The sequence below is a fragment of the Pelophylax lessonae genome (genome assembly GCF_965119305.1).
Source record: "Pelophylax lessonae genome assembly, chromosome: 1".
NCBI classification, from domain to species: Eukaryota; Metazoa; Chordata; class Amphibia; order Anura; family Ranidae; genus Pelophylax; species Pelophylax lessonae.
Window position 1 is genome coordinate 463,253,035 of NC_138768.1, and position 22,687 is coordinate 463,275,721.

At 45.9% G+C, this 22,687-nt stretch overlaps 1 protein-coding gene across 1 annotated transcript in view; it reads right to left on the reverse strand.

Annotated features, from left to right (window-relative positions):
- Window positions 1-12,645: 12,645 nt before the first annotated feature.
- Window positions 12,646-22,687, reverse strand: part of NCLN (nicalin) — a 58,893-nt gene continuing 48,851 nt past the window's right edge. Inside the window, exon 15 of the mRNA XM_082270590.1 lies at window positions 12,646-13,116. Within this exon, the coding sequence (XP_082126716.1) occupies window positions 13,057-13,116 (60 nt within the window). The 3' untranslated portion in view covers window positions 12,646-13,056. The remainder of the gene's footprint in view (window positions 13,117-22,687) is intronic.

Consider the following 22,687-nt stretch of genomic DNA (forward strand, 5'->3'; position numbering starts at 1 on the left):
TGTAAATTTTTTCTTTTTTACAGTGGCACATGATGCATCCGCTCCTGAAGAAGTGGAACGTATTCCATGAAACGCATAGAGCTTGCTTATAATGCATTTTTTACTTTATCATATGTTAGATTTTTCATATGCAATTTTGGTAGCTATTGCTCCATCCCAGTTTACGCCTAGTCAGCTCCCATTTATACGACATGTTATTTTTTTTTAACTGCACCATTGCACCATTTATCACATGTATGTATCAATACCATCATGTATTCTTGTATGTGTCGCTGACACTTGTCAATTAAATTGTTCTTTACAATGTTATCATGTTGTGGACTCGCCTGTATATATTAGATATTTCTTACATATTATGTGCCAATCGTCCTCACGCACCTCATTTGAAGTCCCAATCCCCCCCCCTTTTCCCCCCTTATTATTAGGGGTGGAGGCAATTGGCCATTTTTTATAACGTTATTTATGTTGTGGACCCGCCTATATATTATTAGGTATTTCTTTTGCTATATTATGTGCCAATTGTCCTCACGTACCTATTTCAAGTCCTAAACCCCCCCCCCCCCCCTTTTTCCTCTTTTTAATCATGTTGGTAAATACAGCCACAAACCTAATAGGAATGTAAAGTATTTCCCCCAGTTTTGCAACTATACCGCTGCTAGTGCTTAGACAGCCAAGTGGTAGCTGGAATCAAATTCTGCTTTAAAGACCAACCCCAGCCATTTTTTAAAATTTTGGTGTGGAAAAGAATAATGATTTCTGTCTGTGACCAACCCGGGAATTTCTTCTCTCCATCCATGGGATGACTGTACATAAAATAGGAGGTCACCAGGACAGAAAGGCACAGACAAAAAGCATTGTCAAAAGTTCTAACCTAATGGAGATATTTCTCATCACCTTCGGTCCCAAGGTAATTCTGCCCATTATATGCCCTCCTAGAAATGAGCATTAGAACCCTACTATATTGGGTGGCAGCTACCAAAATAAAATGTTTTTTTTTAATCAGCTGATTGGAGTTGAGGAAATTTGGGGCTCCCCTTGGTACTTTGAGCCACTATGTGGAAAGCCAATGAAAGGTCAAAACACCTTTTTCACATACCTAATACAGGGTCAGCTTCATAGCCAGAAAGGTTAATTTGTATTGCTAAATAAATTGCTGGATTTTATTTTAGCCAGAAAAGCCCCTTTGTGTTCCCCTCTGATCATTTTACATTGTTAAAAAAGGTAGTAATTTTTTGGACATGTCCTCCCATGGAACTAAGCCCTACCACCACTGTTGGAGAGCATGCCATTGCCCTTTAAAGACACCATCATTGGAGTAACAAAAGAGAAGCAGGGCTTTTTGCCATAGGTAGAGCCACAGATAAGAGAATATCACCGGGCCTACTGTAGCCTGTAGGGGACCCAGCCAACTGGCCGCTTCAAGCTGTATGTAGTATATGTTCCTATTATACTGTCATATTCCATGGGTTGGAGGGGGGGCACTCAGTTAATCCAGAGGGGCCTGGGAGAGAGTGTAGGTAGGGGGACTTTATTTTCCTTTTCGGCACACAGGCAGGTTTACCAGACTACCAGCACCAGCGCTACATTAAACGTTCATCCACTTCTTCATCCGTGACATACAGACCCAGCACATGGAGGGATACTACAGAGAAGTCCCAGAAAAGGTACAGTAAACACACCTTGCCCCTATGCCCTGGCTGTTGCCATTGATGCAGGAAAATGTGATCATCATCATGATAGGCACAGAGTACAAGTGCTTTGAGCCACAGCACACGTACTGTGTAATTATGATGATCATTAAAGGATAGTAAAATGCATCCTTAAGCCTGGAGCTCGCTGTACTAACTGCAAGATGTCGGTACAGCAATTTCCCCACCAGAACACACTTATAAGCACTCACAGCCATTGGCTGCAAGCATTGATCAGATGCCAATTGGCTGCTGGTTTTCCAGCATGCCCGTTCCACAGAAGCTGGACATTAGGCCAGCTTCTGTTGGACAGGCTGCTGTACACATGGGTCTAATATCGTCTGGTTTCTGTTGACCTGGCTGATATTTGGCCCTTGAGTACCAGTCTTTAGGCCCCATCACACGGGGGGACTCTGCTTTGCTCAGAGGGGTGTCTTTCAACTGATCCTCTGCTGAGCAGGAGGATGACAGGTCTGTGTCCACTTAGTTTGTGAAGAGAAGAAACGGACCAAGCACACTCTGCTGTATGGGCAGTCAGGTGTAAATGGATTTCTCTGTCTTCTCACACTGACTGCCTAAATAAAAAAAAAATATCCCTTGAAGACAAAGCTGACTTTTTTTTTTTAACTGAGTGGTCAGGGGTAGGGTTGGGGGCATCAGCCCATAGTTGAGAAAGTTTTACTATTTAACATTAATAAATTAAAAACTAGAATCAAATTAAAATTTGCATTTAGGTCTGAAAATTAATAATACCCCCAAACTATTGTGCCTTCCTTCCTGGGAACAGTAAATGGGTTTGAATAAAACCCCTGAAAGCGTTCTGATTCCGGAACTGGTACAATGAACCCTTGTGAAAGCAGATCCTGTATTGCCCCCAAGAAGAACTCGTAGGTGATCTGGGGCCAAACGCAGGCTGGAAGTGAAGAACCTCACCTGGGGCAAGGACCGGAACTCGATCTTGTAACTGAACCGAATCAACTCGTGAACCAATTTGTCTTGAATCAAGAAGCGAAGACACCCCCCCCCCGGGTGAGGGCGCCCCTTCAGGCAGTTTGCAGTCCCAGGGGAGCAGGCTCTCAATTTACCAGGACAGGGCCTCTTGGAACCCCCTGCGGGGTCACAGGAAGATTTTGATCCCTGGTCCTTAGATCCCAAGGGACGAAAGGACCACCTTTGGGCCGAGAAAAAAAGGGCCATGTTTGCGACAAAACTCTTTGCTTCTGGTAGTCTGTGGAAGCAGAGTACTCTAACCTCCAGTAAGATTCCCTAATGATCTCTTCCATGGAAGCTCCGAACAAGCGCTCTCCTACAAAAGGAAGATCAGTCAATACTTTCTTGGAAGCCTTGGTCTGCAGACCAGTATTTCAGCCATATCATGCGGCGAAGAGTCACCGCTGTCACGGATACCCTACAGGCTAAGGGGGCCACTTCCAGAGAGGCATCACAGATATACTGCAACCCCTGGACCAACTAGTCCGCCAGGCCAAAAGGGGGCTGTCCCCCTACCAAATCCTGGCGCCGGAGCTTAACCCATTTTGTTAAGGTCTGGAAAACCAAGGTTATGGAAAAAACTGGCCGCAGAATGGAACCAGTCATGGTAAAAAAGGTATCGGACAAGGTATCGGACCAGAGATTCCGCTCTCTTGTCAAAAGGGCCCTTACAGGACTGAGAGTCCTCCACCGAGAGAAGGGTGGCTTTATTAAACCTGGAAACCTGCGAATCCACCACAGGTGGAACTGTCAATTTCTTTAACAGGGACTCTTCAAAAGGATACCTTCAAGCGAAACGTTTAGGGACCCCGACAGTGTGTTTAGGGGAACCCCACTGAATCACGACAATGTTGTCGCAATAGGCAGGAAAGGGAAACGCCTTTGCCTCTTTTAAAGCTCTCCGGGTACCAAATTGCACCGGCGCTGCCAATGCAGCAGTAGCTGCATCCTCCAATTTCAAAGTTTCCCGCACTGATACAATCAGTGCATCCACTAGCGCATTTTTATGTGTGGCTGTAGTGGAAGAGGAATCATCCCATCAGAGCACTCAGGGTGCATGGACGCAGACCCAGTAGGGTAGCTCGCATCCACGGTAGCCAAATCAACCTCAGAATCTGAGGAGACAGAGTGCTTTTTACTAGTCCTATTTTGGAGGGCCATATCTACTTTGGACACCAGTGACTGCAGGACCGCCACCATAGCAGACAAGGCGGAATGGGACCCCGCAGCCTTTAAGAGGGGGTCAGGTGGTGACACGTGCTCCAGGGACCAGACTCCTTGAGCAGAAATCCTGCCGAGAACCCCTCCTCACCCACACAGACTGGCATCCCTGGTGACAATTGTCCAATATACAGGGAGGAAGGATTTCCCTTGCTTAAGCATCGGAGACCGAAGCTACCATATCAGAGACTCCCTGGTCACCTGGCTCAGCTGGATCGGATTGTCCAGGGAATTTGGATTTTTGGTCCATTTGAGAATGATTTCCTTCTGGAGGATTCTCGTGTGGAATTGAGCGAAGGGGACCGCATTAAAGGACGACACTATCAGTCCCAGAACTCTCATACAGGTACGAAGAGACAACCATTTGCTGGACAGCAACAGCTGACCTGCGGTCTGGAGTTTTTGGAGTTTGTCTGGAGGAAGAAACACCCTGGCTGAGGACGAGTCCAAAGTCAGGCCCAGATAGTCCAGTCTCATGGAAGAGAATTCAGTCTCAAGAGACCAAAGACGACTTCCAGAAGTTTAGAATCCACCCTAACTACTCCAGAGTTCTCATGGGGATTTCCAAATTTGTTTCCAGGACTGTGGGAGACTCCGCACGTAGAAGCAGATTGTCCAGGTAACCCAGGACCGATATCCCCCGCTCTCGCAACAGCGCCAGAACCAGAGCCAACACCTTTGTGAAGACCCGAAGAGCAGAGGCGAGATCAAAGGGTAACGCCACAAACTGATAGTGAGCCTCTCCCACAGCAAAACGGAGAAACCGTTGGTGGCCTGCACATATTGGGATGTGAAGGTAGGCATCTTTGATGTCTATGGAGGCCAGGAAATCCCCCCTGATGTAGGGAAGCCACCACTGTGCGAACTGATTCCATATTGAATTTTTGAACTCGTACAAAGCAATTCAGCGCCTTTAGGGCAAGGATTGGACGCACCTTGCCTTCCTTCCTGGGGACCATAAACAGGTTTGAATAAAAGCCCTGAAAAAATTCCGCACACGGAACGGAACTATTACCCCCAGTTGTACCAGGTCCTGAACTGCCCCAAAGAGAGCCTGTAAGCGATCTGGGGACGGTCGCACATTGGAAGGGAAAAACCTTACAGGCAGGACGGATCGAAACTCGATCTTTTAACCTCTTGAACCCATTTGTCTTGTATCCGGGATAGCCACAGGTCCGGGAACCAGCAAACGTCCCCCCACCTCATATACGCGTGAGGGCGCACCTTCAGACCCAAGTGGCCTTGTCCTCAGGTCTGGAGAAACCAGATTTTTGTTTGCTAGACCAGGGTCGATTGGAACCACCCGAGGGAGTCTTGAAGGGCTTTGCCTTATCGACTGACTCCAAGGGACGAAAAAACGTCTTGTTTACTGAAAAGGAGAGACCCCGTCTGCGATGAGGGTCATTACCCTTGTGAGCCTGCAGGAGAGAGGTACTCTTACCCCTGTGAGACCTTTGATAATGTCATCCAGTTTAGCTCCACACAGGTGATCTCCTTGAAAATGTAGAACAGTCAAGGCTTCTTTGAAGTCTATCTGCCGGATCCTTAAAGGACGGGGAATCCTTCACTGGGATCATGGTAGCTTTATTCAGTCTTGAGACCGGAGTGTCCACCGTAGGTGGCAGAGTCCACTTCTTTATAAGGGACTCCATAAAAGGGTAGCGTCTAGCAATCTGCTTAGGCACCCCAGGGGAACGTTTTGGGTGGTCTCATTCTTTTTTTGAGCATGTTGTCAAAATACGCGGGAACGGGAAAAAACCTTTGCCACTCTAGATGGCTTGTGAGTGCCAAACGTAACCTGTGCCTCAGTCGCGTACTCCATTTTTAGGGTCTCACGCACTGACACAACCAGTGCATCGACCAGCACCTTTTTTTGCGCGGCAGCGGAGGTAAAAATGTCACCCCCACTGTCAGAGAAGACAGGGCACGAAGTAGCAGACCAGTCAGACAGAGGCGGAAGGTGTTTTTTAGCACCCCGCCCTTTAAAGGCCACCTCCACCTGGGACACAAACGATTCCAGGACCGCCGAAAGTGCATCTATTGACAGCTGGGATCCTGCAGCATCCTTGAGGGGGGTCAGGTGGGGACACATGTTCTGCGGGGTCCATGTTGCACCAGCAGAACCCGTCCGCAAAATATTGAAAAACTTTTTTTTTTTTTTAAATGTCCCACCGCGCTACAGCGCCCCCAAGAGGTCAGGCAGCGTGCACTGGAGACCCCCAGTAGAGAGAGAGAGACCCCCCCAGACTCACTACACTACACCAAAGGCACCAGGGTATAGGGAGGAGCTCCTCCCACAAAAACACCTCCAGGAACTCCCATTCAGTGATTCCTATTAGAAAACCACCGAAAAATGGCACTGGGTGTACGAAGATGGCCACCACATCATGCAGAGCACAAGGGCTACAAAAAAATGGTGGCCCAGTGCGGCCTGCGGAGCTACCAAGGACCCTCGTGGGGACCCCCCAGCCTCCTGAACGGGAACGTGACAGGTAGAAACCCCCTGCAGGATCGTTTGTCCGTCCATCGCCGACGGCGCACCCCCCCTGCGGCCTAAAGGTCGGACTCACCCCCCGGGAGTAGTCACCAACTTCCCAATATCCAGTAGTGAGGGGGGCAGGTAGATGGGGGTGCATGACAGGACAGAGGGGAACCCGGGATTGTGAGGGTCCGACCGTCCCATGGAGGGGCCCGTGTCCACCCCAAAATCCACCAGGGGAAGAGGGGGGAACATTTACACACTATATCGGAACAGGCGGGGGCCATCTCCTGACAGAATCCCTCTCCGCTGAAGTGGGGGGGGGGGCTGTTGGCCAAATAGGAACGCTGTGACTTGGGCCTAGACCCAGGGCCGTCTTTTCCACTGGGCATACACGGCGGTTGCCCGGGGGCCCCACTTGCCAAGGGGCCCCACATGGATCGATGGATTGGTGGCATGTTGTCCCACTCCCTGGTGGTCTAGGGCCCCCCCCCTTATTGCTTCCTCCCCTCGAGTCCGGCTGCGGCCGTGGGTGGCTTGAGTCTGCACTGCACACACTGGTTGCTAAGGCCAGCCCGATTGGCATCTAGCAACCAGTGACGTGAGCAGCAGAGCAGACCCAGGATGCACAGCGCCGCCGCCGCAGCGGAGGACTCGAAGGAGGATCCTCCTGGCTCCTCCTCGTCGGCTCTCCTCCTCACCCTTCTCCTCCGGCTCCGTCCCTCTCGAGTCGACCCTAGAAGAAGACTGGCTCCGCCTCCACCCACCTCCTCCCATGCCATGTGCAGTGCAGCCGTGTAAGGTAAGGCTGCCACAGCCTGACAGTTTTTTTAACTCTCTCTCATTCTCAAATCTCATGGCATGATGTCATGTGATGATGATGGCAATGTAGTATGATGGGATCTAATCGATGTGACAGTGACAGACAACTACTACCTGTCCTGGCTGGAGGATATACTACCTACTATATATTGGTCCCTGGCCTATATGTATATAGTAAGGTATATATTATCCTCCAGGTAAGTAGTTGTACTCTCTTGTAGTATAGTGTTCCCTGTAATGTGTATATAGTCTATATACATATTACAGGGAACACTATACTACAAGAGAGTACAACTACTACCTGGAGAGGATATATACCTTACTATATACATATTACAGGGACCAATATATACTACAAGACAAGAGACAACTACCTGGAGTATATTATATACCTTACTAACTATATACATATTACATGGAACACTATATACTACAAGAGACTCTTGTAGTATATAGTGTTCCCTGTAATATTAATATGTATATAGTAAGGTATATACTCCAGGTAGTTGTCTCTTGTAGTATATATTGGTCCCTGTAATGTATATAGTAAGGTATATACTCCAGGTAGTTGTACTCTCTTGTAGTATATATTGGTCCCTGTAATATGTATATAGTAAGGTATATCCTCCAGGTAGTAGTTGTACTCTCTTGTAGTATATAGTGTTCCCTGTAATGTGTATATAGTCTATATACACATTACAGTCGCCCTCTTCCTCCAGGCACCCCTCCCATTGGCCGCCGGCTATCGCTGCTCCACAGGGGGCCCCAGTGCACTGCATTGCCCAGGGGCCTATAAGGCTCTTAAGATGGCACTGCCTAGACCCGTTAGTATGCGAACTGGCGAGACGTTTAACTCGCGGGGCCAGTCCCTGTCCAGTGGGACTATGATGCGGCCGACCCAGCCCGGAGCTAAGGTCTGCGCGCACTCGTTGGCCGGCTGGGGTGACCACTGGATCTATACATCCAGCCTGTGACCCAGATCCGGCTTAGTTGCTTGTAGATCTCACAGGAAAAAAATCCAGAGAAAAAGCTAACTATAAAAAAAAAAAAACTATCTAGAAAAAACTTTGCCAGGACCAGAGATCCCAGCAAGGAACTAGGTCCTTACTCCTGACTAGGCAGAATAAAACTGACATCTTATAGCAGGGAGAGAGAGAGGGGATAACCCCTGGGACTGCCCATAGGTGTAGCCAGAACTTATTTCTGCTTAGTGTCCTACTCCTGTGGGGGGCAGAATAATCCTACTGATATGAAGATCAGAAGACTGCGTCTCTCAATGAACGATAGAGAAATACAATTTAAAAACAAGCTCACAGCTGCAAGCTTGTTTTGGACCTTTCAATGCCATGAAGTGTGGTCCACATCATTGGCAGCGAAAGGGTTAGAGGGACCCTCTATTATTACTATTAGCAACAATCTTCCCATAGGATTATATATGTCAAATTACCTTTTTTGTTTTGGGTCTCTAATCTCTCTCTCTATATTTATTGGTATTACCATACTAAACAGGCCTGAAACTGCTGCCTGGGCACCGCCATCTTGGATGTAACATCAGGAGCCACAGAGCTATCACTCATATGATGCGCTATAGTATTCCTCTATCATAGATAGAGCGGGTAAAATAAGTATTGAACACCACCATTTTTCTAGGTAAATATATTTCTAAAGGTGCTATTGAGATGAAACTTTCACCATCTTCCGGTAGCAACCCATACACAGAAACCAAAACAAATTAGTTAAGAATTTAGGTTATGTGTAATAAAATGGAATGTCAAAATCCTTTGTTTGTAATGACAGCTTCAAGGCGCCTCCTGTATGGGGAAACTCGTCACATGCATTGCTCAGGTGTGATTGTGGCCCATTCTTCCACAGTCTTCAAATCTTGAAGGTTCCATGGGCATCTTCTATGAATGCTGCTCTTTCCATGGATTTTCTATTGGATTCAGGTCAGGTGGTTGGCTGGGCCATTCTAGTAGCTTTATTTTCTTTGAAACCAATTGCGAGATTCCTTGGCTTTTTTGTTTGGAATTATTGTCTTGCTGAAATGTCCACCATCTTCATCATCCTGGTAGATGGCAGCAGATATTTTTTATCAAGAATGTTTTGGCACATTTTTCCATTCAACGATATGAAGTTTGCCAGTACCCTATGCTGAAAAACAGCCCCACACCATGATGTTCCCACCCACCTTTAACCACTTGTGCCCTGCCCACCGTACATTTACTGCAGCACTCTGCCGCTGCTGGGCAAAGCGACTTAGCCCTAAGTCGCTCGCTCAGGAGATTGTAGGGGGCGAGCGTGCGCCGCCGCGCTCCTGCTCGTTAGCTGAGGAGTCAGCGCGTGACTGGCTGCTCCGATGGCCGTCGGCCACTCGCTGATGTAAACACAGCCATCTGTCATTCTCCCTGAAGTGATCACAGAGGCTATGTAATCCTGCTATATAGGATCGCATGTCTCGGTGATTACTTCACAAGCCACGCCCCTCCTGTTAGAATCACGCCCCTAAGGATACATTTAACCCCTTGATCACCAGTACAGTTAACCCCTTCCCTGCCAGTGTCCTTTTTACAGTAACAGTGCATATTTTTAGCACTGGATTACTGTAGTAATATCACTGGTAACCCCTAAAGTGTCAAAAATGTCAGTCAGGGGTCCGATCTGTCCGCCGCAAATTCGCAGTCCCGCAAAAAAAAAAAAATGACAAATCTTTCCCGTAGTTAGTAAACACAATAACTTTTGCGCAAACCAATCAAAATACACTTATTCCGATTTTTTTTTTTTTAACCAAAAATATGTAGCAGAAAACAAATTGGCCTAAAATGTTAAAAAATTGATTTTTTTTTGAGAATTGCATATAAAAAAAAATTTGAAAAATAGTTACTTTTTCAAAATTGTCGTTCTTTTTTTGTTTATAGCGCAAAAAATAAAAATTGCACAGGTGATCAAATACCACCAAAGGAAAGCTCTGTTTGTGGGGGAAAAAAAAAGGATGTCAATTTCATTTGGGTACAGCGTCGCACGACCACGTAAATGTCCGTTAAAATCACGCAGTGCCGAAACGCAAAATAGGGCCTGGTCATTGAGCAGCCAAATCCTGCGGGGCTAAACTTCACTGTTGGTATGGTGTTTTTGGGGTGATGTGAAGTGCCATTTGAATTTCATTTTTGGTCTTATCTGACCAGACTATATTCTCCCATTATTTCACAGGCTTGTCTTAAGGTTGTGGAGCAAACTTTAACCTCTTCAGCTCCGAAAGGTTTACCCCCCCTTCATGACCAGGCCATTTTTTGCGATACCACAAGTGCATTACTTTAACTGACAATTGCGCAGTCGTGCGCCGCTGTACCGAAACAAAAAAGATATCCTCTATTCCCCACAAATAGAGCTTTCTTTTGGTGGCATTCGATTACCTCTGTGGTTTTTAGTTTTTGGGCTATAAACAAAAGACCAACAATTTTGAAAAAAAAAAAAAAACATATATATATATATATATATATATATATATATATATATACATATACATATACATACACACACACACACACTACATACACTTTCTGCTATAAAAACACACCCAATTAAAAAAAAAAATATATATATATATATATATATATATAAAAATTAATTTCTTCATCAATTCTGTCACTAATAATGACATAGGCAGGGAAGGGGTTAACATCAGTGGCAATCAAAAGGTTTAAATGTGTCCCTAGGGAGTGCTGTTTGTGGGGTGCTAGTACTGTGGAAAGACGGAGATCAGTGTTCCTGCGTAGCAGAAAAAGGATCTCTGTCATCCCTTGTCACAGAACAGCGATCTGCCTTGTTTACATAGGAAGGCCACTGTTCTGCCTCTCTCGGTAATAATCAGTGGGTCCCGGTGAACATCGGGTCCGCCGGACCCGCTGACTGGCTCCTGCTGTGTCCAATCACAGCGGGAGCTGGTCACCGGCAGTGCGCCACAAGCTCAGAAGTAGGATCCGCCGCCACCCCGCAGTACATATTATACGTTGGGCGGTCTGCGAGCTGTTAAACGAACTTCAACGTGCTTTTTCTTCAGCATTGGAGTCTTGCGTGGTGAGCGTGCATATTGGCCATGGCGGCTGAGGGCATTACTTACCGTTTTCTTTGAAACAACTGTACCTACTAATTCCAGGTCTTTCTGAAGCTCTCCACAAATGTTCCTTGGCTCATGAACAACTCTTCTGCTAATTCTTTTCAATCAGAAATCTTGCGAGGAGCACCTGGTCGTTTCTAGTTTATAGTGAAATTATGTTCTTTCCACATCTGGATTATTGCCCCAACAGCGCTCACTGGAACATTCAGAAGTTTAGAAATCCTTCTGTAACCAATTCCATCAGTATCTTTTGCAACAAAAAAGGTTGCAAAGGTCTTAAGAGCTCTTCACTTTTACCCATCATGAGATGTTTCTTGTGTGGCAACTTAGTAAGGAGACACCTTTTTATAGGCCATCAGTTAAGACTGAACCAGCTGATATTAACTTGCACTGAAAAGGGGCAGGATTGCTTTCAAATTACTGATAGGTTTCAGCTGGTGTCTTGGCTTTAAATTACTTTTTGCACCTCCCTTTCTTCATGTGTTCAATACTTTTTCCCAGAGTCATTCCATTTTCTTACAAAAAATCTAATTTCTTAACTTATTTGTTTTGGTTTCATTGTATATATGGGCTGCATAGGTTGTTACCGACGTGGTGGAAATTTCATGTCAACAGCACATTTATAAATATATTTACCTAGAAAAATGGTGACGTGTTCAATACTTATTTTACCCACTATTTGTGTTTGAGGCTCCCAGAACAAGCTCTCTTTTACCTAACAGGTCAGAGAGGCTGATAGCTCACACACTGCTGAGTGCTGAAAAATTAATACCTGCTCCACTCTAATGACAATATGGAATTACTTAATGGGCACGCAGAAAATAAAATAACTGATCGTCCCTAATAATCCAAATATTTGTTGCTATGTAGGCACATAGGAGTAGCCTGCACAGCTGCATGTTGGCTAAGGGGGCAAAAGCAATGGATGGCACAGAAAATAATCAACATTTTCAAGGAATTGTCATATTCTTACTAAAGATTTACAGGTCGCAACATGAGAAAAAAAACACGTTAGAAGTGGGGAAACATGCAAATGGTTATTATCTTCCACTGCTGCAAGGTCTTCATTTGACAAGATCTGATGACAGGGCCTCTTTAATTACAAAATGTTTGTGCATGAATTGAGTGCCATTATCATAGGTGCACTATGCCAATGGACTTTACTTTTTTTGATGTGGAGCTTACCTAGCCCTCAACCTCACAAACCAATGCAGGTCCTTCATCTGCCAGTAGTGGCACTTTCACTGGTTTGTAGGATGAGTGAGGGATGTGACAAAAGTAATGCACAAGTTTTTTATGTCAAATCAACATTACAAAACCAACACCATTACTATTTTTGTATTTCATCTTTTAATATTATCCATCAATCCATGTTTTAATTAAACATTAATGACCAAGGAATTAACAGGGAGGAAGTCAGTGCATGATTTAAAACAAAACCAAAATAAAGGCAAATGGTGGGGAGATTCCCTGGTATAAATATTTAAACCACATTATAGTCATCCTGAGTACCCGCAATGATTGGTCCATTTCACATGGACGTAAACTGCAACACAGCGCCACCAGGTCTAAGTGAGCATAATCCATTGTGTTCTACGCAGTTTAGTAAAGAGAGGAGTGATGATACACTTGATATCCATGCAACAGAGTTTATGTTGACCTTCAAACTCCAGTGCTTAAGAAAAAAAAAAATCTGGACCACCAGCATTTTAGAGAGTTAACCATAGCTTAGGAATGTGTTCTCAGACTTGTTTGGGCTTCCAAGCAACTCTTTGGACCAGTTTGTAAAGCACTCCAAAGTTCTGAAAAAAAAAACAAACACTTGATTAGTGTAACCATAGTTTAACAATTTCTAAAGATGGTTTTTCATTTAGTTATCTACTTAAAGTACAGCTGATCTTGGTAAACCGGCATCACAAAATCAAATGCAAGTGCTCTCAAGTGCCTGCATATATATATATATATATATATATATATATATATATATATATATATATATATATATATATATCCGTACTCTAGGAGCTTTTAACTCAAGGTCATCTCAAAATGGAGTGGAGAAAGTAGGCCAGTCCTTTAATGGTATGTTCATTTTTTTTTTTTTTTAGACATTCCCTAGATGTAATCTAAGGTTTTTCTCTTGGAAAACAACAACCTTCTGTTGTGTGCAGTACTGCCAGAATATCTGCAGCTTGTTAGGTTATCATCTAAGCAAAGTTAAAAGCTGTATGGGGGTTTTTTTTTTTTTTTTTTTTAAGAATCATACTTACCTAGGTGGATGCAGCATCAGTCTGATGCTGCATCTGTCCCCCAACACCACCGATCGCTAGGTTCTCAGAGCTCCCTGAGCAGACAGCTGCTGACTGTCAGCGCTGGGCTGTGGATAAGGCGGGAGCGGCCGGCTCAGGCTCTCAGCTGCTCGCTGAGAGGCTGAGCCGGATGTCAATCCAAGCATGTGAGTGGATCCCGACTTCATTGCTGAAATCTTGCCCGAGCCTGGACCGGCTCTGTGATGTTAGCCGACAGCTGGCTTCAGAACGCTGTCTGCTGAAAACAGGTCACAGGAGTGCAGAATGAACTACACTCCTGTGATCCACAGGAGAAGTTCAGCCAAACTAGCTTTGGCTGTACTTCTGTTAGGTAAAGTAAAATAAAGGAAAGATAGGATGTGGTTAATATTTTATCCAAAAATCCTTTGTCATGAGCTCTAACATTGTACAGCGTCGTGAAAAAGTATTCATACCCCTTGAAACGTTCCACATTTTTTCATGTTACATCCAAAAACGTAAATGTATTTTTTTGGGATTTTATGTCATAGACCAACACAAAAGTGGCACATAATTGTTAAGTGGAAGGAAAATGATAAATTGTTTTCAAAATCGTTTACAAATAAATGTCTGAAAAGTGTGGCGTGCATTTGTATTTAGCCCCCCTGAGTTAATACTTTGTAGAACCACCTTTCGCTGCAATTAAATCTGAAAGTCTTTTTGGGTATGTCTGCCAGCTTTGAAAATCTAGAGAGTGACATTTTTGCCCATTCTTTGCAAAATAGCTTATGCTCTGTCAGATTGGATGAAGAGCTTCTGAACGGCAATTTTCAAGTCTTGCCACCGATTCTTATTTGGATTAGGGTCTGGACTTCAATTGGGCCATTCTAACACATGAATATGCTTTGATATAAACCATTCCATTGTAGCTCTGGCTGTATGTTTAGGGCTATTCTTCTGCTGGAAGGTGAACCTCTGCTCCAGTCTCAAGTCTTTTGCAGAATCTAACAGGTTTTCTTCTAAGATTGCCCTGTATTTGGCTCCATCCATTTTCCCATCAACTCTGACCAGCTTCCCTGTCCCTGCTGAAGAAAAGCATCCCTACAACATGATGCTGCCACTGTGATAGACTCACTCGCGACAGAGGCTTTTATAGGGGACTGCAGGCTAGCCTCTTGCAGGGTTCATACACATTTTCACCAATAAAATTCCATGACTTTTCCATGACTTCACGTAAATATTCATGACCTAATGTTTCATGAAATGTCTATGTATACATTTTAAATAAGAAGAAAATCTATGTCACACCTAGCATATTTTTACTAAAATAAATGACAATCTTTGTAGTGTACAGTACTTCTGCAGGGGTTTCGGGTTTCGTTTCTGGATACAGCGTGACTCAAAATGGTCCCTTGTTTTACAGAGGATGAGATGGAAGCACCGCTGCCGCAGCTGGGAGCCGGTGTCACTTCAGGCGCACGGGTGAAAAAGCCAGCGATCGGATTGGAAGCTGTCAAGCACACAGCTGCAGACTGGTGCAGACAGCGCTGCCTCTCCCATGTTCGAAATGTCAAACGTTTTACAACACACACTGTACATTTAGCGGACATGATACAGGAGAAGGTCAGAGGCTGCGGACATGATACAAGAGGTGGTCCGAGACTGCAGACATGATACAGGAGGTGGTCCGAGACTGCAGACATGATACAGGAGGTGGTCCGAGACTGCAGACATGATACAGGAGGTGGTCCGAGACTGCAGACATGATACAGGAGGTGGTCCGAGACTGCAGACATGATACAGGAGGTGGTCCGAGACTGCAGACATGATACAGGAGGTGGTCAGAGACTGCAGACATGATACAGGAGGTGGTCAGAGACTGCAGACATGATACAGGAGGTGGTCAGAGACTGCAGACATGATACAGGAGGTGGTCAGAGACTGCAGACATGATACAGGAGGTAGTCAGAGACTGCAGACATGATACAGGAGGTGGTCAGAGGGTGCGGACATGATACAGGAGGTGGTCAGAGGGTGCGGACATGATACAGGAGGTGGTCAGAGGGTGCGGACATGATACAGGAGGTGGTCAGAGGGTGCGGACATGATACAGGAGGTGGTCAGAGACTGCAGACATGATACAGGAGGTGGTCAGAGACTGCAGACATGATACAGGAGGTGGTCAGAGACTGCAGACATGATACAGGAGGTGGTCAGAGACTGCAGACATGATACAGGAGGTGGTCAGAGACTGCAGACATGATACAGGAGGTGGTCAGAGACTGCAGACATGATACAGGAGGTGGTCAGAGACTGCAGACATGATACAGGAGGTGGTCAGAGACTGCAGACATGATACAGGAGGTGGTCAGAGACTGCAGACATGATACAGGAGGTGGTCAGAGACTGCAGACATGATACAGGAGGTGGTCAGAGACTGCGGACATGATACAGGAGGTGGTCAGAGGGTGCGGACATGATACAGGAGGTGGTCAGAGGCTGCGGACATGATACAGGAGGTGGTCAGAGGGTGCGGACCTGATACAGGAGGTGGTCAGAGGGTGCGGACCTGATACAGGAGGTGGTCAGAGGCTGCGGACCTGATACAGGAGGTGGTCAGAGGCTGCGGACCTGATACAGGAGGTGGTCAGAGGCTGCGGACATGATACAGGAGGTGGTCAGAGGCTGCGGACATGATACAGGAGGTGGTCAGAGGGTGCGGACATGATACAGGAGGTGGTCAGAGGGTGCAGACATGATACAGGAGGTGGCCAGAGGGTGCGGACGTGATACAGGAGGTGGTCAGAGGCTGCGGACCTGATACAGGAGGTGATCAGAGGCTGCGGACCTGATACAGGAGGTGGTCAGAGGCTGCGGACATGATACAGGAGGTGGTCAGAAGCTGCGGACATGATACAGGAGGTGGTCTGAGGCTGCGGACATGATCCAAGAGGTGGTCTGAGGCTGCGGACATGATCCAAGAGGTGGTCTGAGGCTGCGGACATGATACAGGAGGTGGTCAGAGAGTGCTGACATGATACAGGAGGTGGTCAGAGGGTGGACATGATACAGGAGGTGGTCAGAGGGTGCGGACATGATACAGGAGGTGGTCAGAGGGTGCGGACATGATACAGGAGGTGGTCAGAGACTGCAGACATGATACAGGAGGTGGTCAGAGACTGCAGACATGATACAGGAGGTGGTCCGAGACTGCAGACATGATACAGGAGGTGGTCAGAGACTGCAGACATGATACAGGAGGTGGTCAGAGACTGCAGACATGATACAGGAGGTGGTCCGAGACTGCAGACATGATACAGGAGGTGGTCCGAGACTGCAGACATGATACAGGAGGTGGTCCGAGACTGCAGACATGATACAGGAGGTGGTCCGAGACTGCAGACATGATACAGGAGGTGGTCAGAGACTGCAGACATGATACAGGAGGTGGTCAGAGACTGCAGACATGATACAGGAGGTGGTCAGAGACTGCAGACATGATACAGGAGGTGGTCAGAGACTGCAGACATGATACAGGAGGTGGTCAGAGACTGCAGACATGATACAGGAGGTGGTCAGAGACTGCAGACATGATACAGGAGGTGGTCAGAGACTGCAGACATGATACAGGAGGTGGTCAGAGACTGCAGACATGATACAGGAGGTGGTCAGAGGGTGCGGACATGATACAGGAGGTGGTCAGAGGGTGCGGACATGATACAGGAGGTGGTCAGAGGGTGCGGACATGATACAGGAGGTGGTCAGAGGGTGCGGACATGATACAGGAGGTGGTCAGAGGGTGCGGACATGATACAGGAGGTGGTCAGAGGGTGCGGACATGATACAGGAGGTGGTCAGAGGGTGCGGACCTGATACAGGAGGTGGTCAGAGGGTGCGGACCTAATACAGGAGGTGGTCAGAGGGTGCGGACCTAATACAGGAGGTGGTCAGAGGCTGCGGACCTGATACAGGAGGTGGTCAGAGGGTGCGGACATGATACAGGAGGTGGTCAGAGGGTGCGGACATGATACAGGAGGTGGTCAGAGGGTGCGGACATGATACAGGAGGTGGTCAGAGGGTGCGGACATGATACAGGAGGTGGTCAGAGGGTGCGGACATGATACAGGAGGTGGTCAGAGGGTGCGGACATGATACAGGAGGTGGCCAGAGGCTGCGGACCTGATACAGGAGGTGGTCAGAGGCTGCGGACCTGATACAGGAGGTGGTCAGAGGCTGCGGACCTGATACAGGAGGTGGTCAGAGGCTGCGGACCTGATACAGGAGGTGGTCAGAAGCTGCGGACATGATACAGGAGGTGGTCTGAGGCTGCGGACATGATCCAAGAGGTGGTCTGAGGCTGCGGACCTGATACAGGAGGTGGTCAGAGGGTGCTGACATGATACAGGAGGTGGTCAGAGGGTGGACATGATACAGGAGGTGGTCAGAGGGTGCGGACATGATACAGGAGGTGGTCAGAGGGTGCGGACATGATACAGGAGGTGGTCAGAGGGTGCGGACATGATACAGGAGGTGGTCAGAGGGTGCGGACATGATACAGGAGGTGGTCAGAGGGTGCGGACATGATACAGGAGGTGGTCAGAGGGTGCGGACATCACAGGGTAGGTGTCCTTCCGGGTCCGCAGTTTGCCCGAAACGGTTACCGCCCCCTTCCGCATCATCACGTTCATGCGGCCGGCCCGCCCTCCAGTGATGCTTCCACTGCCTGTGATTGGTTTGTTATCTCCCGGCTGTTATTGCTGCTGCTGGCCAGTCACATCCAGGCAAACCGCGGCCGGCCCTCCCCGCTGCCAGTGATTGGTTCACGATCATCTCCTCGGCTGCTGCTGGCCAGTGACAGCGTACGGGCATACCGCGGACCCGGAAGGCAAATAGTATGTGGCACTGGCAATAATTTATTAAACATTACTGAATAAAATAATAAATTACACTTTAAGCATCCGCTCCCCGCTCCTCCCCAGTATATATTTCCATGACTTTTCCAAAACCTTAGTGGAATCCTAAGTTTCCATGACCTTTCCAGGCATGGAAAGTGTCATCTCCAAATTCCAAAACTTTTCCAGGTTTTCAAGGACCGTATGAACCCTGCTCTTGCCTACTGACAATGGGCCCTGTCTTTGAAAGGAACACTACTGTTTGTGAGGTGTATGCTGTGGGGGGGGGGGGGGGGTAACCATTGGAGTAATGTTACTTTGGATTCAAGTTCATGTCTCCCCAAGAGACAGACTCTGGGATTCTAGGCCCGTGGTCCCTGTTAGGGCTTAGCTGCCTATTACCAATAGGGACTGCTCCACACAGTCAGACTCATATATAATATATATACAATATCATCAGCCCAAAACACATGTCTTCAACACATTGTTAATTGTGCTAGTTAACTCACCTATTGTCTGCTAAGGGATGTGTTTACACTTGTAATATTGTGTATTGTACTGCATGAGCTTGATGCCGGCAAGTCTGCTGGAATGAGACCTCTGAGTGTCCAGGTGGCTAGTTAATTAGCTCAAGCCAATTAAATCACTATCAGCTATTAGTTGCTAGGGGGAAGTAGTATACAGTTTGTGTTGGTTGTTCTTTAGATATGTTAATTAGGTTTCTGAATACAATTTCATCTGCATACAAAATGTATTCAGGCACCTGACCTGGTGGGGTATATATTCTGTGTGAGTTTGTTCAATAAACAATTGCAGATTTGAAGCTAAAATATAAGCGGCTATAAGAACTGATATCTATGTACAAGACTAAAGCCCCATACACACGTACCGATTGTCGGCCGTAAATATTCGGCCGGCGACCGATCAGCCGACTGTAGGCTTGTTAGTATGATGCTTCCGACAGCCGACGGCGCATTTTCGGCCGAACAGAATCCGTCGTGCAGGCATTAAAATTTTTGTTGGCCAACACCAGAACGGCCGATTGTTCGCCAGTCAGTACAGATTTTGGCCGACAGACAGCAGATTTGCAAGACTGGGCATGCTCCGAAAAGAAAAAAAAGACAAGGAAAGTTAACCATCACTTCTGCAGTCGGCTGTTGTTGGCCGACAAAATTTGTGTGCAGCAGACAGGACATCCCTGGACAAAAGACGGCCGACGATCGGTACGTGTGTACGAGGCATAAGGGAAGTGTTATACTGACGGAAGCATTCAAGCACAGTGTGGGTGGATTCCGTCACACGGATGGATCTCACCCACACTGTGCTTGAGTGCTTCCGTCAGTATACAACTTCCTCCAGTGTGAACATAGATATGAGATATTATAGCTGCATAACATACAAGACTAGCTGTCAATAGCTTGTACGAAATCTGGAACACTATTGAACAAACTCACACAGAATATATACCACACAGGAGGACACCACCTGGATGACTAGATTATTGAGAACCCTACAACAGTGAATACAAAGGAACACATTATTACAAGTATAAACACATCCTACAAGGGCTTGCTAGAAGAAACAATAGGTGTTTCAAGTAACCATGGCATCCACATCCAAGCAATGCTTTGATTAATCAGGAATTGCAGACAGCATGGCAACGGTCTACAGCGGGCTATATGGCAAAGTTCATACAATGTCCCATTTGAAGTAATGCAAATCACATTCTCAGAGTCCATTAAGTAGCTGTCCCATTTTGTTGGTCAAGGGTTTCCTAACTTTTCCAAGGGAAGCTGGGTTCCACGGGACGCCCCCCCCCCCCCCCACACCCAAAGTCACATCCACCATGTTTCACAGTGGGGATGGTGTGTATAGGGTGATGCACTGTTAGTTTTCTGCCACACATAGTGTTTTGCTTTTAGGCCAAAAATTTCAATTTTGGTCCAAGATGACCACAGCACCTTCTTCCACAGGTTTGCCGTGTCCCCCACATGGCTTTTTGCAAACTGGACTTCTTAAGGCTTTCTTTCAACAATGGCTTTTTTCCTCACCACTCTTTGATAAAGGCCAGATTTTGAGTGCAAGACTAAAAGTTGTCCTGTGGACAGATTTCCCCACCTGAGCTGTGGATTTCCACAGCTTCTCCAAAGTTACCATGGGCCTTCTTGGCTGCTTGTCTCATTAATGCTCTCCTTGCCTGGCCATGTCTTAGTAGGTTTGCAATTGTGCCATACTCTATTTGCAGATGATGGATTAAACAGTGCTCCATGAGATGTTCAAAGCTTGGGATATTTTTTTTTAGAACGTAACCACTTCTCCACAACTTTATCACTGACCGATCTTGTGTACCTTGGCCTTTATGAAGCGGTTTAACAAAAATTCTCTAACAAACCTCTGAGGGCTTCACAGAATGTCTATATTTCTACTGAGATTAAATTACACTCAGCTGGACTCTATTTACTAAATAAGGTGACTTTTGAAGGCACTTGGTTCCACTAGATTTTAGTTACAGTATCCGAGTATATCAGTTTATCAGAGTTTATCAGAGTAAAAGGGGGCTGAATACAAATGCACACCACAGTTTTCACATTTGTAAAAAAAAAATTGAAAATCATTTTCCTTCTACTTCACAATTATGTGCTACTTTGCATTGGTCTATCACTTAAAATCCTAATAAAATACATTTAGGTTTTTGGTTTAAACATGACAAAATATGGAAAATTTCAAGGGGTGTGAATACTTTTTCAAGGCACTGTAAATGACAGCTTATTACATTACCATATACTGCCTCATTTTGCAGAGGTAATCCTCGCCTTTTCCAGTCAACCCCCCACAAGGTGATAATTTCTCCAAGAGTTGGAGTAGTTTTCCAAAGTGAATTTCATACTGCTAGCTGATCTTACTTTGAGCACATTATGCTTTGTCAGTTAGTGTTTGTTCATCTTAATCTATGTTCAGTTTTTTCCATCACGGCGTCTAATATCTGTATGCAAGTTTGGTGTATGTTAAGGAGAAACATGTCCCCTTGGCCTGTGGCCTCACTGATTTGCATGACAATTAAAATCTAAGACTCCAAACATCTGACCTCCGGAAGGTTTTACCCTGTTCTTAAACAGGGCATTTTTTTTGCTATTTACCACTGTGCTACTTTAACCAGCAACTACGCAGTCATGCAAATTAAATTTACATAATTTTTTCACACAAACAGAGCTTTCTTTTGGCGGTATCTGATCACCACTGTTTTTTTTATTATATGAACAAAAAATACAAAAAATTTAAAGAAAATTTAATTTTCTGTTATATAAGCATATCCAATTAAGTTCTATTTCTTCATAAAATTAAGGCCAAAATGTACTGCGCTTTGGTAAAAACTGCGCTTTTGGGGACACACTAGTATAGTTCTAATCTTGATTGAGATACTGATTTGTACAAACACTACTAGTAATGAAAAAAAAATAAAAAATTGTACTAATGACACTGACTGGAAAGGGCTTAATATCAAAATGCATTCAAGGGGTTAACTGTATGCCTAACAAGTGTAATGTGTGCTGCTTTTACTACCTGACTGGTCTGCTTTTTCTCCCTGAAATCAGAGTTTATTTCAGGCAGAAGAAACAGACAGATCGCTGTCTGTACACAGAGTTTGTTAACACAGAACTCTGTGCTGTGATTGGACACAGGCGATCAGCAGGTTTCAGCCAAAATCATTGGCTGAAATCTGCTGACAAACTCGTGTTGGTTCCAATCACAGAATGGGTCTAGCAGGGGGGTGCGCATGCACGCAGCCAAACCAGGGCAAGTAGCTCTGCCGCACTCTCGCAGTAAATCTAAAGTGAGTGGGATGGCACGAGGTTAAAAGTGACTTCAGGGTATAAAAACACACATATACAGTGGCTCTGAGGAAGAGGCAAGACCTTGAAACAAGTTAGCCGGGTGTATTGAAAAGGTCATACCCGTTATACAATAATTTTGATGCTGTAACATTGGAGTTTATGTGCCTTTGTCAAACTTATGTTTGAGTATGAATAAAGACGTTTTTTTTATTATGGAAAATGCGCTAGTCCCTTGTGCCCTCTGTCTATTTCTTGTTTCCAGTGTATTCAGACATCCCCAGGTTATGAGAGGGCAGCAAGGTGGCGGATTATCCTGGGTAGACAAGTTCAAGAGCCTAGAGTGATACCTCCATGAGGGCCCACCTCTAAGCGCAGGAGTGT